The sequence below is a fragment of the Labeo rohita genome, chromosome 22, assembly GCF_022985175.1.
Source record: "Labeo rohita strain BAU-BD-2019 chromosome 22, IGBB_LRoh.1.0, whole genome shotgun sequence".
Taxonomy (NCBI): domain Eukaryota; kingdom Metazoa; phylum Chordata; class Actinopteri; order Cypriniformes; family Cyprinidae; genus Labeo; species Labeo rohita.
The window spans coordinates 35,605,140-35,623,950 of record NC_066890.1 but is presented as its reverse complement, the minus strand read 5'-3'; the positions used below and the strand labels follow the sequence as shown (position 1 = coordinate 35,623,950).

General features: G+C 34.9%; 1 protein-coding gene across 3 annotated transcripts in view; it reads right to left on the bottom strand.

The window, feature by feature from the left end:
- LOC127153812 (uncharacterized) overlaps nucleotides 1–14,249 on the bottom strand; it is a 53,633-nt gene extending 39,384 nt beyond the window's left edge. Inside the window, exons 1-2 of one of the 3 annotated variants that reach the window (XM_051095069.1) lie at nucleotides 14,092–14,249; nucleotides 10,489–10,590 (exon numbers count right to left, since the gene is read on the bottom strand). In XM_051095069.1, coding sequence (XP_050951026.1) covers nucleotides 10,489–10,552 — 64 coding nt within the window. In that variant the 5' untranslated portion in view covers nucleotides 10,553–10,590; nucleotides 14,092–14,249. Of the gene's footprint in view, nucleotides 1–10,488; nucleotides 10,591–10,684; nucleotides 10,784–14,091 lie in introns of those variants that run through there. The other 2 variants (XM_051095070.1, XM_051095071.1) reach the window with 2 other exon arrangements.
- Between the last annotated feature and the right edge of the window lie 4,562 nt (nucleotides 14,250–18,811).

Below are 18,811 nucleotides of genomic sequence, written 5' to 3'. Positions count from 1 at the left end.
ATGAAATTACCTTCCTGCGAAACTACTTTTCTGCCCCTGCAGAAAAAAAAAAAAAAAAAGAAACCCCAGAATTCTCTAGGCCCGATAAGAAAGCTTGTCGTCAAATATTCCCTCAATACTCAACACATCCGCTCTAGGGAATATGGGGAAAAACGATGGGGAACGGGAAGAAAAAAAAAAAAAAATTATGATGTTCTCTGGAAGCTGTGTTTTGACAATTTTGCTTTTTCCCAGAATAAATCGAGAAGAAAAAGTTCTGATTAATGAACATACTACAAAAAAAACTTTATACTTGTACTATATGTAGGGAAATTCTACAAGCAAATATAACTCGTGAACAAATTAATAATGTTAAATATTTGTTAAATAAATCTCTTGTGAAATCAACCACTAAATTGATTACACAAAAAAGACATTTTCTACAGCACTAATTACATAATATGCAAATTTGTCATGCTCTACAGGCCTCACATAGCTACAAATTTGTCAAATTTGTCTAATTTGCATATTTTACACGATTATATAAATCCCAACAGAACAAAATTAAATGTAATTCTTGTAGTATCTATATAATAAACAAATTAGGACCTCAAACCTCATTACAGGTTACCTAAAATTAACGTTGTAATTTGGTTTCACAAAGGACTTTGAAAGGGAAACCTTGTAGTGATTCATTCTGCATTCATTCTCTTTGCAAATTCAAAACAGAGCAATTAAGATGCATATTTCGGGGGGGAAAAAAGAATAAATTGGAAGCTAAAGGTGAGGAACGTTTTTGTTTCCTGCATGCATGTGTGAGAACATTTCATTTCATTTGATGGTGAAGCTGTAGTGGGACCAAACCACACTGTAATTGCACATTCCATTTTTAGCTAATGAGACAAAGAGATTGAAGGAGGGCCTTTTGTACGTTTTCAGTAAGGAATTTCTTATGTGGGAGTTTCATTCCTACATGATGAGAGCAGAACTTAATGTACGCCATGTCTATATTAAGCACAAATGACAGCTATTCTCAAAGATCCCAAAGATTTAATTACATTTGGAAATCAGTGTTGCAGGAATATGGCTTAGTAACAATAAAATAAATTAAAATTAAATGGGAAATACATATAAAAATACAGCTGCAAGCAGTGATTATCAAGGTTCAAGTGCTTTAAGGCATTTAAGCACATATGAAAAAAGACTTTATTTAGAAAGCTTGTCCCCACCAATATCAGTGATTTAAAAAGCATTTTTGGTAAATCCAGGTCATTTACCATAGAAATGTTGCTTTTAACGGTTATGACTGTTGTGACCAGCTGTGGTCTGATCTCCTTAAAACGTTGCATGCATGTTTAGAATCAGAATTTAGGTTTTGTGAAGTTTTTAGCTTTCTTTTAGGCTTTATAGGATTTTAGTTAAATTTGGACAGGCCCCTTTCCTAAACGACCCCGTTATAACATTCCAAAGGGTAAATTAAATTTTTTTCTTGATAATTATTGGCCTAGAGAGTTCAGACAATTGGACTACAGTGTTTTTTTTTTTCAAGATTGAGTGAAAAACCTAGGACTAGCTCATAAAAGTCTTTTTTTTTTTTTTTTTTTTTTTTACATCTTCTTAATCACTTAAACAAATTGATTGACATATGATTTGAATATTGTGCTTATTTGCGAAACACCACAATGTACAATCATTTACTCCCTTGAAAAAAAAAAAAAAAAAAAAAAAATGCAATATCGCCCCCTTCCCCAGTGGCCGATTTCTTTCAAATTTCTCTCAGACCTTTGGGGATGTGAGTCTGTTAACATTGTCTAACAGTTGCTCAAAATTCATCAGCCAATGGCAGCCATGTTTTTTTAAGATATGCAAATGCACTTGTAGACACTCATGGCACTTCAGACCAAGATGGTGCACATCGATTTTCATGTTGATAGGACATATGGTTGCTCAGTTATAGCCATTTTTATGTTTTTTTTCCCCTTTTATAGCACCATCAAGTGGCCAAGCTCTGCTATTTTTTCCCCTGTGACCTCAGATTGAGCTCTTACATAACTCTTCTGAGTTTGGCGGAGATATTTCATTATGTTCAGGAGGCCCTGCCCCTTTCAAACGTTTTGGCGCCCCGTTGTGACGGTGAGTTGAACAACTTTTTTAAAAATAATTATTGATATTCACTCTCCAGAGAATGTTTCTGCACTGGTTTGGTTCTGATTGGACGAAAAACCTAGGATTAATTTGCAAAAGTAGTGCGAAATACCTGAAAATTTCACCAGGGTCATGATCAAATCTGGTGTGCATTTTGTCCGGTGTGAGCTAAGGATTCCAACGAAATAAGACACTTGAGCCTGCGATTGACAGTTTAGGAGTTTTGAGCAATTTCATACTTTTGATCACTGTAGTGCCCCCGTCAGGCTGATTGGGGCGAGCCTTGGTCACATTGTAGGTGGTGTGAGTACTACCATCCCTCCAAGTTTCAAGTCTCTACAACTTACGGTTTGGTCTGCATGATCAGTTTTATGTGGAGATCACTGATCCGTGACCTTTCTAACAATTACAATAGGGTTTCAGCGCTATGCACTTGAACCCCTAATAAAGTCCAACCGACATTATTTGCTACTAGATTTTTTGTTCCAATCATAAAAATGGCACATTATGGAGGTTAAATGTGTTGCGAAAGTGGCGATTTTAATATCCGCCGGAACGTCTGTCCTGCTGCTTGAAGTTGCACGGCACAGTCAAGGTGATAATTACTCCAAACACTCCTGTCTACTCACATCCCAGAATGCAACGGAAATATGCCACTGTCTCTTTCTCCTGCTGTCACTGCTCTCATTGACGGAGGAAGACAAGAATACAGTGGGATTCTGGGTAAAGACTCTGAAACCAATTCTTGTAGACACAACAGTGACGTAAGGAAAATTAAGACACATATGCGGGTCCAAAAGTCTGACACACCAATGAGAAACACTTTTTCCCCATTTACAAAAATATTTGTTCAGATTTGTGCACTTATTCACTATTTGACCTCCTCCGTTTCTTTTTGACTCCTTGATTTCATCAAAAGTGATGAAAAAATCTGTTCACTTTAAATAACCAAGCTTTCACTTAAAGATTTGACAAAATGCAATATCAAAATGTCTCTTTGATTTGTTTAATTTTTTTTTTTTTCCAAATAAAAAATAACATGTATGAAACTACACAAATGAAAACAGAAATGCAAACAGAAGTATTTACTCTAGTGGTCTCGGACTCTTGGACATTAAGACGCACGTAGTGCCGAGGACGCTGCTATCAGGCCTGCAAGACACATTGTGTAAGTCCTCCAGCTCAGCGTCCGTGACTCCCTGAGAGCCCACGATAAACCGACACTCCCACTTAATCTGACGCACACAGTGTGTGTGTGTGTGTGTGTAGAGAAGGAGACTGTAGCGCACACACTTGCAATCGTGTCCGTTTGCTTTAGCAGCATGTTTGAGTTTCCACTGTACAGCACGCTTTAGGTTATTTCTGAGCTCCTAGGCTATTATTGTTCCTGTGGGAGGATGAACATACACTACCACGCTCGTGTTGTCCAGATTGCTCCATGCCGATTATTTTCTACGCGTATGACAACAGAAAAATTGCGAGTCTGTATCTACTTCCTGTCCCTGTCCTATCTCCCTTTCACTTAGGATAAAATGTGTGCGCGCTGCTCTCGCTCTAAGTGAGAAGAAAGTGCCGACAGTAGAGGAAATCTCAACCCACACCTGAGTTTTTCACCCCTTTTTTTCCTAGGATCATGCTAAAGTGAATGCTCATGTCGTCTAATGCCTCCAGTCCTCTTTCAGCGAATGTGTGAACAGCTTTGCTGTGTTCGCAACCCTACCTTAGGCTGTGTCCTTCCAAGTTCATGGCAGTGGTGGAAATGTTAAATTCCCTAAGGTTTCCTCCTGTCTTGTCCTACTCAGTGGAAAATTGGTGAATTTATCGTCATTCGCTCAATGTCAAAGACACTTCTCAACCTCAAGCCTTTAAGTCAAACTAGCTTACGGCGGTCATTCTGGTTTTTAGAGCAGGGTAGCCTTGATCAACCCTAACCAACTAGGCCAAACGTGGCCTAGCAGGTCAACCAAGGAGATTTAGGGTCTTCAGAGTTTTTTTGTCAACAATTTGAGCTGTGAGGACAAAACCCTGTGAGAACCCCTAAATGTAGTTCTTGAGAAGAACTGGTAAACATCTACTACACTGACAAGGCTACATCTGAATGGAAATCATTGGAGAAAGATGATTTTTGGTAGAATAATGCTAATATGAGCGTGCTAATCAGTTCAACATTGACCCTTCGAGGTCCAAGATGTCTTAGTCCACTTGATCAACCATCTAGATCACCTTAGATCAATTAATACCCACAACTGACTTTGAAATTAATGCACTGTGATGTATTTATGTGTAAATGCATATATTCATGTATATTCAATGACCAGAACAGATAGAATGATTCATAGAACTGGTCTGAATGACTCATTCACCCAACAGAATGTCTGATTCACTCATATATCGGACTGAATGACCTGTTCACAAAAACGACAGAATGATTTAGAGAACAGGTCTGAATGATTCATTCGCCCAACAAAATGATTGAGTCACTCATAAATAGGACTGAATGACTTTTGTCACAAAACATTTGAATGATTCACAGAACAGGTCTGAATGAATCGTTCACCCAACAAAATGACTTGAGTCACTTACAAATTAGACTGAATGACATGTTCACGAAAATGATAAAACAATTCAGAGAACCTGTCTAAATGACTCATTCACCCAACAAAATTACTGATTCACTCACAAATTGAACTGAATGACTTATTCACAAAAATGAGAGAATGATTCAAAGAACTGGTCTGAATGACACATTAATTCAACAAATTGACTGATTCACTCACAAATTGGACTGAATGACTTGTTAACAAAAATGATAGAACGATTCGCAGAACTGGTCTGAATGACTCATTCACCCAACAAATTAACTGATTCACTCACTAATTGGACTGAATGACTTGTTCATGAAAATGACAGAATGATTCAAAGAACTTGTCTGAATGATTCATTCTCCCAACAAAGTGACTGAGTCACAAAATCATTTATTCACAAAACATTTGAATGATTCATAGAACTGGTCTGAATGACACATCCACCCAAAATAACCGATTTACTCAGAAACTGGATTGAATGAGTTGTTCACGAAAATGATGAAATGATTCACAGAACTGGTCTGAACGAATCATTCACCCAACCAAATAGATGACTGACTTACAAATTGGACTGAACGAGTTCATGAAAATGATAGAATGATTCACAGAAATGGACTGAATGATTCATATATCAACCAAAATGATTTATTCACTCATAAATTGGACTGAATGATCGGTTCACAAAAATGATAAAGCAAATCTAAATGATTCACTCACCAAACAAACAAGTTAATTCACTCACAAATTTAACAGAATGACGTACAGAAATGACAGAATGATTCACAGAACCAACCTGAATGACTGACAGAACTGATGTAAATGATTGATTTACCAAATGACTGATTCACTCATAAATGGAAAAGAATGACTTTAGTCATTTATTAAATGACTGAACAGTTCATTCAAGAAATAGCCCAACTAATAAATTCTCAAACCATACTGAACAATTCACAAATCTGACTAAAATGGATCCGACTGGTTCTTGAGTTGACAACTCAGTGAATCACTGAACCTTTATCACCAAATAAACTAAATTCTCATAAAACTCTTGAACCTTGAATAGATGGATAGCACTCCAGATTCTTTATAAAACCATAAAAATACCGCATTCATATTCCATAAATGATTTTAAGGACTTTACAGGGCCAATATCCACTCACATGTCATCTGAACCCATATCAGCACGGATGCTTCTCTCATCTCACGTCTCCCTGGAGACGGCAACCATGGAAACCATGACAGGCCCCATTGACTGCAATCCCACAATTCCCTGTCCACTTGGCATGTACCATAAAAGCTTTCGTCTGGAGGGCTTCTTTATTCAGGTGACTTCAAAAGTAGATTAGTTTACCTGCAATCGATTTGGCACGCGGGGAAAAGATGGGGACGCCCTCCAGATCTGGAGAGGCACAATAACAATAAATCTCAAAGACATTTTAACCTCAGCCTGGAGATGAAAAGCAGTTCGTTATGAATTCAGAAGAATGAGAAGTTTCAGGTCAGACAAGAGGAACATAAGTGCTATTCAACCCTTAATTGTTTAACTTGGACATGAGGTAATTTTCAGCCTTAACAGACACTAATTGGACTAGAAAATATCAGTGTTTTTCCTCCCACTACAAAAGATTCAACTCAACAGATTTGCGAATGAATCATTCTGTTTGGATAGTGAACATTTCATGACTGAATCGTACAGTCCATTTTGGAAACAAGTTGTGAACTAATTGATCAATTTGTTCAGATTAGCTCTGTAAACCTGTTCAAAGGATTCTCTGACAGGATTCATAAATTGATCATTGATACCAGTAAATTACAGGCTTTTGTGGCACTTTCATCATTAGAACTTGGGAATTTGGCACAACTGAGACTTATTTCAGATAAATGTTTTGAATAACATGGACAAGATCATAAAAATAGATAGCTGTCAAAACCTCTTTGTTATGAATGGTCTTATTTATTTTATTTGTTTTATATATTGAGTTGCCTGAAACCGAAAGTTGCTGAATAAATGAAAACAATAGAATAATTTACAGAACCAGACTGAATAATTCACACAACTGGACTAAATGATTCATTCACCCAACAGAATGGCTGATTCACTCACAAATTGGACTGAATGTCTTGTTCACGAAAATGAAAGAACAATTCACAGAACTGATTTGAATGAATCATTCACCCAACAATATGAGTGATACACTTACCAATTGGACTGAATGACTTGTTTATGAGAACGATTCACAGAACTCACCTGAATGACTCATTCACACAACAAAATTAGTGATTCACTAACAAATTGGACGGAATGACCTGTTCACAAAAATAATAGAACGATTCACAAAAACTGTCTGAATGATTCCTTTACCCAACAAAATGACTTATTCACTCGCAAATTGGACTGGATGACTTGTTCACGAAAATAAAAGAATGATTCACAGAACTGGTCTGAATGATTCACTCACCCAACAAAATGACTGATTCACTCACAAACTGGACTGAATCACTTGTTCACGAAAACGATAAAACAAGTCACAGAAACTGTCTAAATGATTCCTTCACCCAGCAAAATGACTGATTCACTCACAAATTGGACTGAATCACTCGTTTATGAAAATGAAAGAATGATTCACAGAACTGGTCTAAATGACTCATTCACCCAACAAAATGACAGATTCACTCACAAATTACACTGAATGACTTGTTCACAAAAAAAAAAAAACGATAGAACGATAAACAGAAGTTGTCTGAATAATTCCTTTACCCAACAAAATGACTGATTCACTCACAATTTGGACTGAATGACTTGTTCACAGAAATGATAGAACAAGTCACAGAACTGGTCTGATTGAATCACTCACCCAACAAAATGACTGATTCACTCACAATTTGGACTAAATTACTTGTTCACAAAAATGATATAATGATTCACAGAAATTGTCTGAATGATTCCTTCACCCAACAAAATGATGGATTCACTCACAATTTGGACTGAATGGCTTGTTCACAAAAACAAAAGAATGATTCACTGAACTTCTCTGAATGACTCACTCACTCAACAAAATGACAGATTCACTCACAAATTGGACTGAATGACTCGTTTACAAAAATAAAAAGGACGATTCACAGAACTGGTCAGAATGACTCATTCACCCAACAAAATGACTGATTCACACACATATTGGACTGAATGACTTGTCCACGAGAACGACAGAATGATTCACAGAAATGGTCTGAATGATTCATTTATCAAACTAAATGATAAATTCTCTCACAAATTGGACTGAATGACTTGTTCAACAAAAATGACAGAACATAGAAATGATTAACTCACCAACATACAGTTTGATTCACTCAAAAAACTGAATGAAAAACAGAAATTATAGAATGATTTACAAAACCAGCCTGAATGACTGACAGTACTGGTGTAAATGATTCATTCACAAAAATGAACAAACTGACTGATTCAATCGTTAAATTGGACTAAATGACTAGTTCACAAAAACAACAATGATTGACAGAATTAGTATGAATGATTCATAGAAAAAGGCTGAATCATTTACAAACCAGATTCATTCACAAGTTTAACTGAATTGGTCCAGTTGGTTCTTAAGTCAACAACTCACTGAATCACTGAACCTTTGCAGTTTTATTTCGCAAGATTTATGTTTCATTTTACAAGTGACTATTTTATTCATGTAGGCAAACTAAATCTTCCAAACACTACATTAAATCAAGATTTCAACCATTTTAAAGGAGTAACAACAACGGTCCACATCAAAACGTAAACACCAAAACATAGACGGTTTACCAAAAAAAAAAATAATGGGAAATAATAATTATCAGCTAGGAAATTTCTCTGGGAATAATGTTGGAGAAATAACAGCAATAAATTCACCTGTAATGCAAATGACAAAACAATCACCGCCTGAATAGAGCCTAAAGGTTTTTTAGCTTGTTCAACGCCACACTGGAAAACATGATCTGAGGCGACTTTACTGGACAACATTTTCCCCTTGAATTAATTACTAGCTGTCAAACCGCATGAATTTTATCACGGAAAAGCCATGCAAACGTTATGTTACAGAAGCTCCCCCGAGAAACAATTACTGGTCAAATGGGGTTTTAGTACATATTGTTATGGTCCTTTTTGTGAGCACACAATAACTGTTATACAACACTCCCCATCTCTCTCGGTAAGTTGCCGCACATATGGCAGCCCAATAATCTCGAGCTTTCAAAACATTGCTCGCTCTACGCCGGCCCGCGTGGAAGAGTGATGTGCAATTTGTTTAGCGAGAGGCACTCTATAACGGCTAAAGGGAGGAACGCAACTGGAAGAAAAGCCTTTTATTGCTCCAACATGGAGATCTTCTAGACAAGAGCAAAATACACAGGCACTCCACTTTCCTGCCAGTCAGGGCGCAGGCCAGAGTCCTTCTAAAATGGCCGAATACATATTGTTCGTATGAATAGCGAGTGGACAAGTATTGACTCAGTATCTTTGCCTTTCTTGATGCAAAGACAGAGTTATTGCACAGCCGTATCCTGTCATATATACATTTATTAACAGGAAGTTATTTAGTGTTAATCCATGTCACAAAAGTAGATCCTGTTTCATGATCCTGAACTGCTATATCCACAAACAAGGAGTCTGAAGAATCAACACACCTTCTGAATACACTCACACCAGGCTTGCCATTATATTCGCTCAAAGCCGGGTATCATGAAAAGGCCTTGTGTACGTACACCAATCGTGCACTTTTCAAAGGCGCTAAATCAAAGGGCAACCTGAACAAAGCACTACCAGACCAGAATCACAAACACCATCCGCACAAGTCCTACATTCACTCGGCGTTCCCGTCTTTCTATTTTCCTGTCCTGTCAGATCTTATCCTCTGTACGTAAGAAATTCTGAAGTTAAAAACAAACACACAAACAATACATTTTAGATCTCACCCTTTTAAGACATTTATAGTTTGTTAGTTAAAAACAAGAATAAATAAATATCTGTTCTCACTCTCACGATAATCTGAAGTGAAAAAACAACCAACCAACAACAAAAAACAAAAAACAAAAAAAAACACATATCACCCACTCAAGATATTTTTAAATAAATAAATAAATAAATAAATAACTCACCCTCTCAAGTTAAAAACAAGTAAATAATAAAAACAGCAACAACAACAACAACAATAATAATAATGATTATTATTATTAATAAATAACTATAAATGGATGGATAAAGGAATAATTAAATGCATTTAAAAACAAGTAATCTCCCACTCACAATCTCAGATCTCACACTCTCAAGATATTTTCAAATTAAAAACAAGAATAAATAAATAAATAAATAAAAGATCTCACCCTCTTGTGATACAAGTTATAAACAAACAAACAAACAAACAAATAAATAAATATGAGATCTCACCCTCTCAAGATATTTTGAAGTTAAAAACAAGTAAACAACAACAACAACAACAACAACAACAACAACAATAATAATAATAATAATAATAATGGATGGATGGAAGAATTAAATAAATAATTTTAAGATCTCACCCTCTTGAGATACAAGTTAAAAATAAACAAACAAACAAACAAATAAATAAATAAAACAAAAAGAGGTGAATAAACAATTTTGATTTGGGGTGAAATATTATTTTAAATACATTTTCAATCCTAATCAGTGAAGTCAAAATTATTAACCCCATCAATAAACTAAACTAAAATAAAACGTACAAATTCTTCCGTGGTCGTTCAGAATGATAAGAAACACACTTACAGATGTTACGGTTTACAATCCATGCTGTAATATTGAATTCTTCAATGCTTATATTGACCGCCATGACTGACTTGTGGGTATGTAGTCCTATTGTAAAAGCTCCTGTGTTAGACATGAAACATGGGAATATTAGTTGATGGGAATATTATTCCAACACAAATTTATACTAAAATATATGAATAATCATGTTTTGTACACTGTATTTGCTTCTACACTGGTTCATCTACTCTGAAACTGCTTGCATGAGACTCTCGGTTCGCTCTGACACATCAGTTGTGATCAAAAAGTGCCGACAGTTGTCTGATATCAGACTGTGAAGCTGTTGGCTGTAGCACAGAATCTCCAAGTGAGATCTGGCGTCTGATTGGCTGCCGCTGCACACATACAGTCCCACGCCCCTATTTTTAGAAAATTAATCGTTGGATGAAACACAGGCGAGCACTCAAAGTTATCAGTCGAGAACACATTCATCCGTTTACCGAGCAGGACGCACGATCTTGTGGACAGTTCACGTATACACATGCGGGAATCTGAATTTGACTTTGAAAGAGTTTCGCTCCTTAATTTAAGTTAAAAGTTTCATATTTACACACATACAGGTAATTGAACAGCCGGTTATACAGCATCTATGTTTAAAGATAAAGGACACTGAAGTAAAGTTGTGAGAATATCTACCAGCTAAAACCAGTCTAAGATGGCTGGCTGGTTTTGGCTGGTCATAGCTCATCAGCAGGCTGGTTTTAGAGGGGTTTTGGCCACTTGCTTAGCTTGTCAGGCTACAAGACCAGATAAAACCAGCTACTTTTATCTTAAACCAGCTAAGACCAGCCAACCACCTTAGGCTGGTTTTAGCGTTTTTTTCTCCCCAGACAGCATTTTAAGGCATCATTACGACAGCGTTTTAGTGCCACGTAAAAAAAAAAAAAAAAAAAAAAAAGATTACGAGATTAAAGTTGTAATATTTCAAGAATAGAGTCAAAATATTATGAGAATGAAGTCTAAATTAGAATAAAGTCGAAATATTTCAAGAACAAAATTGAAATTACGAGAATGAAGTTGAAATGTTTCAAGAATAAATGTCGAAATGTTTAGAGAATACAGTTGAAATGTTTTGAGAATAAACTTGAAATATTTTGAGAATAAAGTTGAAATACTACAACAATAAAGTTGAAATATTTCAAGAATAAAGTCTAAATTATGAAATTAAAGGAGTAATATTTCGAGAATAAAGTCGAAATACTATGAGAATAAAGTCAAAATATTACGAAAATAATGTTGAAATTATGAGAATAAGGTCAAAATACTATGAGAATAAAGTTAAAATTATGAGATTAAAATAGTATTATTTCGAGAATAAAGTCGAAATTTTTCGAGAATAAAGTCGAAATTTCTTGAGAATAAAGTCGAAATGTTTTGAGAATATAGTCAAAATACTACAAGAATAAAGTCTAAATATTTCGAGAATAAAGTCGAAATTTCGAGAATAAAGTTGAAATTTTCCAAGAATAAAGTCAAAATATTACGAAAATAATGTTGAAATTATGAGATAAAAAGTAATATTTCAAGAATAAAGTTGAAATGTTTCAAGAATAATGTTAAAAAAGTTTCGAGAAAAAAGTCGAAATACTACGAGAATAAAGTCGAAATATTTTGAGAATACAGTCGAAATACTACAAGAATAAATTTGAAATATTTCAAGAATAAAGCGGAAATATTACGAGAATAAAGTCAAAATGTTTCAAGGGCAGTCAAAATATTTTGAAAGTAAAGTCAAAGTTATGAGAATTAATTTGTAACAATTACAAGATTAAAGTTATAATATTTGAGAGTATATTCTAGCCTATTGAGCATGCAAAGACGTTAAATATTATGTCCAATCATTTATTGTATTATACCGTGAATAAAATAGCTTGTGAATAGTCACTTAAAGTTATCTACCTCCGAAAATACAATATAACTTACGTTAACGGGTTGAAGTCCACTTCAACCTTTAGAATGTTTTATTGTTGTTTTTAATTAAATACATGTGAGGAATGAAAGGTTGGATCAAAACAAAAGTAAAATATTAATAATAAGTTCTAATAAAATTCTATTTTACTCAGTATTTATATGTAATCTACGTTTTTGATTATTAGCTTGTGTTAGCTCGAGAGAAATGAGTCGAGAGAAATGCTAACCACACACTTTTAATGTGTAAAAAATATCAATAAATAAAAAACTGACTGTTTTACTCAATGTTAGTGTACATTTTATAAGCGGAGTAAACGCAAATTAAAGATGGCGGATGACTTGAGAAAATCTGACTGGAAATGTGCTTAATATACATTCGAAACGACACTACTAAAAGTTTTTGAACTGTAAGATTTTTAATGTTTTTAAGTCTCTTCTGCTCACCAAGCCTGCATTTATTTGATTCAAAGCACAGCAAAACAGTACAATTCTGAACTATTTTTACTATTCAAACTGTTTCTATTTGAATATTTTTTTAAAATGTAATTCATTTCAAAGCTTAATTTTTAGCATCATTACTCCAGTTGCATGATCCTTCAGAAATCATTCTGAATTGCTGCTCAAAAATATTTATTATCAATGTTGTTGAAAACAGCTGAGTAGAATTTTTCAGGTTTCTCTGATGAACAGAAAGTTCAGAAGAACAGCATTTGTCTGAAATAGAAATCTTTCGTAACATTATAAATGTTACGAGAACATTTATAATGTTACACAACTGTACTCAATTGTTTTAAATACTGGTAATGTAAATAATGTAAATAAAATGTAAAATGTAAAAATGTTAAATGTAAAAATGTAAATAAAAAATGTTTCCTGGAATGATATTAGAATGATTTCTGAAGGATCAAGTGAAGCCTGTCCTGTGACAGAGTAATGATGCTGAAAATGTACCTTTGATCACAGGAATAAATTTCATTTTAAAATATATTCAAATAGAAAGCAGTCATTTTAAATAGTAAAAATATTTCAAAATATTTCTGCTTTTGCTGTACTTTGGATCAAATAAATGCAGTCTTCGTGAGCAGAAGAGACTTCTTCAAAAACATAAAAAATTTTTGACAGGAAGTGTAAGTTTAATTAAAATGGCCAATATTTACAACTGCTATGTACTTAAGCTTCTATGAATAATAGTTGTTAGCTTAACTGTGTAATGCCAAACTCTACTGGAATCAATGGAGAGCTTGCAGGCTGTAGAGCGTTCCAAATCAGTCACTTATGAGTCATCTGCTTACGAAGATAGCGAACAGCAAGTTTCTCTCCTAACTTCAGCATAAAGTCACATTGAGAAGAAATACGTGTGCCAGCAGCTAATTAAGGTGTTGTGGATTATTTCAAACTTTTCCCAGGAAAAGCCAGAAATGACACGGAGGACCGGGCTCCTGTGATGAGTCTTATTTGTCAAATTCGAAAGCGTCGCCTTTGACAGAATGAGACCGGCTATTAGTTACATTGCAGGTGTTGCCTTGCAGCGCGGATCTAATACCCCAACCTTCTGTCCCAGCGAAAGGGCAGCGTGTCCTTACGAAGCTACGCGAGGGTCTCACGACAGCAAAAACCCAACAAAGTGGAGTGAGTGACAAAGCTGAAACTTACCAGGCCAACGGCAGCAGGTTGTCTCGCCTCGTTCCACCAGATGACGTCCACCGACTGGTAGTTATCTACAGTTTGACGTACGGCTAAAGGGCCATGTCTATCTGGGTGCCTCAATCTCTCTGGCGTTTTTGAGATATGAAACTTATGTTTTCTTATGTTAGCTAACTGAATGTGTAGCCCCACCCTTTAAATTCAAATAAGCTGCAGTTGCTCCCTGGACCAGATATGAAGAGGGGCTCCAGAGAGAAAGACCCACACCCATAAACACATGTGTTTGGAGGAAGTTGGCTGTGGAGGAACTGGTGAAGTCAGCACGCAGATGTCAGGGCCTTGATATTGTTTCTGCAAGTAACATGAAATCAAAATAACCCCATTTACTTTTCAAACACACTTCTGCTCTGGGAAAAAGAAAACAAAATGTAGTTTTTAAACAAGAGGAACTTTTTTTGGCTAACGTGCTTTCTTTTCAGTTCTTCTACTTCAACCATCTGCCTCCATTCTGGTAGGTAACACCCACTTTTGATTATCCAGCCAATTCCCAATGGATCAAATTCATTTTTTTCCTCATTGAACAACCAGTTTCCTTTCCAGAAAAAAAAAAAAAAAAAAAATGAGATTGCGTAAATAAAATGGGTTGCAATCTCTGGATAGCTTGTCTTGGCACATCAAACTGGACAGGAGGTAATATTTTAACTTAAGCTTGATGACTTAAAGGCAATGATCATTTAAAACCAAAATCATCAAGTTAGGTTAGGTTATGGACTCATAATACGGATATTCACACTTTCTGACAGCCTGAGCCTTAGGATCCAAGTTTTCATTAAGTGTTCTTCTTTTACAGTCCCTCTGTTCCTTTCAGAACACTTGGCTGAACAAAGTTATATTTGCTGTTTCAAACAAAAGCAATACAAACATCCATTTTTAACTGCACTGCAGTGGAACAGAAATTTAACACAGACTCATTTTTAAAGTAACACGTTTTGATATAAATGGTGTGAAATCGCTCTTAAAAATGGTGAGAAAGAAAATGTTTTTACATAAAACAAGTGTGAGATATCAAGATCTCAGCATCCCAAGAAAAAACCTCAAATTTAGAGTCATTCATTTACAGATAATTCCCAAAACACACCTAAAGTTTCAAGCAAACAGCTTGAAAGTTTTAGTTTTTTTAGATAGTGTCTTTTTATTATTCATAACCCAGTAAGCATATCTAAAAATCCTAAAACAAAATAAATTTACTTAGCAACATAATATGTGACCCTGGACCACAAAACGTAAGTCGTAAGTAGCACGGGTATATTTGTAGCAATGGCCAACAGTACATTGTATGAGTCAAAATGATCATTTTTTCTTTTATGCCAAAAATCATTAGGATATTAAGTAAGAGAAAGTAAAGATTGGGAAATATTGTCCTTTCCCAACAAACCATACATCAATGGAAAGCTTATTCAGCTTTCAGATAATGTATACATCTCAGTTTCAAAAAATTGATCCTTATGACTGGTATTGTGGTCCAGGGCCACATATGTTAAGAATTGACAACTATTTTATAAGGTGGAATTTTGGTTTAATTCACACAATGATTTTTTTAGGGGGAAAAAAGCATTAAGGTCCACACTCAAACCTAACAGTCAGTGAAATGTAAACAGATGTGCACAAAAAAAATGTATTAATGAGATCATACAAATTCATATGAATTAGCACCAATTCACCAAAATGTTAAATAATTACAAATTGCCATGTGTTGAACCGTGAACACATCATATGAAAACATACGAATGAGATCATGAGAATTCAACTAAACTTAAAAAGTATGAAAAAAATGTGTTGAATCATAAACATCGAATTAAAACATACGAATGAGATCATATGAATTTGACTAAATGTTTTAAAAAGTTACAGATTGCCATGAGAGTGTGTTAAAAACCGTGAACAGATCATATGAGAACATAAAATTGAGATCATGAGAATTCAACTGAACGTTTTCCAAAAAAAATGACGAAATACCATGAGTGTTAAATCATCATGTGAATTCAATGAAACACTTGAAAAAAAAAAAAAAAAATAGAATTGCTATGAGAGTGTGACATGAATGACGAATTCAACAAAACTTACGAAGGTATGAATTGCCATGAAAGTGTGCTGCACTATGAACAGATCATACAAAAAAGACTAAACATTTTTAAAGAAGTTATGAAACACCACGAGTGCTGAATCATATAAAGATTGTATGAAAACATACGAATAAGATAATACAAATTCGATAAAAGGTTTTTAAATAGTTACGAATTACCATGAGTGATGAATCATAAACAGATTGTACGAAAACATACAAATAAGATCATACAAATTGGACGAAAGTTTTTCAAAAAAAGTTACTAGTTGGCATGAATGTTGAATCATAAACCAATTGTACGAAAATGTATAAGATCATACAAATTCGACAAAAGTTTTTCAAAAAAAAGTTACGATTTTCCATGAATGTCGAATCTAACAGTTTGTACGAAAACATGCAAATGAGATCATACAAATTCGATAAAAGGTTTTAAAATAAAGTTACGAATTACCATGAATGTTGAATCATAAACAGATTGTACGAAAATGTACGAAGAAGGTCATACAAATTCGACGAAGTTTCTTTCTTCAAGTATTTAGTTTCAATAATTTTTTGAATATTTAAAAAGGGAAATCAGACAAATATAGTCATTAAAACTAGTATTTTTGCAGCAACGTAGCTTAACTACATTTTTTACATTTTCAAATGCGAACGGTTGCCTGTTCCCTGCACACAACTCTGGCTACGAGTTTGTTGTTGATGTTTTGTACATGATCCAGTCCTAACTTTCTAGTATATTAAAGTTGCATTTGAGTGATATATACTTCGAACAAAGGAAGGAGACATCAACTTTCTGTTTACGACACTCATCCACCTTATTTCCCTCAAAGGGGAAGCTCTTGGCGGCGAGGGGCGGAAGGCGTTGAGGGATCCGGAATGGCTTTTTAATTACAGCCATTTTCTGCTCAGAAATGAACTGATGCTGGCTGTCAGCAGCCACAGATGCCGCGCAGACCGAGGGGACGCAGGCTGCACCGAGACACCCCCCACCAACTACAGCTGGATCATATGGGCGAGGATATTAATTACTGAGAAAACTCATGCACTGACCTGCTGCATTCTCGGTGACTAACGGAAAGGAAAACAATGATCGTAGTGACTCGTTACATTATTTATGACTGCCTAATGTTTGGCGCGGTCTTCGCTAATTGCGTTTTCAAACAAACGTATTAGCAAAGAAATTAATTAGCGTGGGTGTGCGTTTCTCAGTGCAACAGTTAGTCAATGTTCATATAGCCAACTACTTAAACTCTAAAATACTTTGATTATTTATTGACCCTCATGGCTTTGCAAACCTGTATGATGGTCTTTCTTCTCAGGGACACAAAAAGCAACATTATCGTTGTTTTTTGTTGCAAAAAGGCATTAAAATGACTAAAAGTATATAATACGACCCCTGAAGTACTTGGCATTTAAATGTTGCACGCAGTCCTCATCAATTTGTAGAGGATGCTCAGTGAAATATCAAGAAGGAAAAATGTGCTTAGTCTGAATATAAAGTAATGAAAGCAAGAGAGTCTTCAGGGGTTTCTAAGACAGAATTTATTGATCTAATATCTGTTTGATACCAAAAGCGTGTCTGTTTTTGACAAGCTCAGACCAGATGGATTTCGACGTGTTGATGTATATATAGATTTTGCTCTGCACTGCTCAGATGAGGATTATACTGACAGGAACAACAGGTAAATTCATGTTTCACTCACATATTTAGTGATTTCAGTGCTGTCAAAATATGTCAGACAATCTCTGTAAAAGATAATGAAGCAAACTGCCTAATGAGTGTTTGTTTTTTTCCCTCAGGTGTCCACTAAGAAATGTAATACAGCTCAGATAGGAATTTCTCCAGTATATTATCTTTTTCGTAGAACATCTCTATTTATTCTGACCTTGCTTTGAATACCGTAACTACAGCTAAATTTGTCACAGCACTGGACCTTCATTATGGATTTGGACCTTTTTGCCAACTTTCTAACTAAAATATCTGTTGGTAAGTGCTGCTGGCATCTCACTTAGCGTAAAAAGAGAATTAAATCAATAAGGAGAATCAGATCTACTCAGAATTAGCACTATAGTGGCAGTGTCAGGTACTGTAAGTCGTTTAACTCTTGTGCAAAATCTAAAATCTTTATGTCCTTTACAGTTTTTAAGATTGCACAATGTAATCCTGGGTAACCAGATTTTGCAACATTAACAATATGTCAGTCATATCATAGATTTACTAAGACCATGTTAAAAGTCAAGACCAAAGTTTAAGTTCTGCACTGATAAACCAATAATTATTTTGTCATGTTATGGCCGAAAACCGATATTGGCAGATAAAACAAAACAGTTAAAATTAATTGTTGTAAAATCAAGTTCATTTTATGCATCAATATTACATTTAACAATGTTATCAAATGAATAGTATTTTTAAAAATACTTTGTGAGCATTAGATCATAGTAAATGTATGGAAGCCTGTTTCCGCCACTGAATAAAAAAGTGAGTTCATAATACAAACTTTTTTCTCGCAATTGCAAGTTTACATCTCACAATTCTGACTTTTTAATCAGAATTGCGTTATATAAATTCGCAACTGCAACATTTTAAAAAACGCAATTTGAACT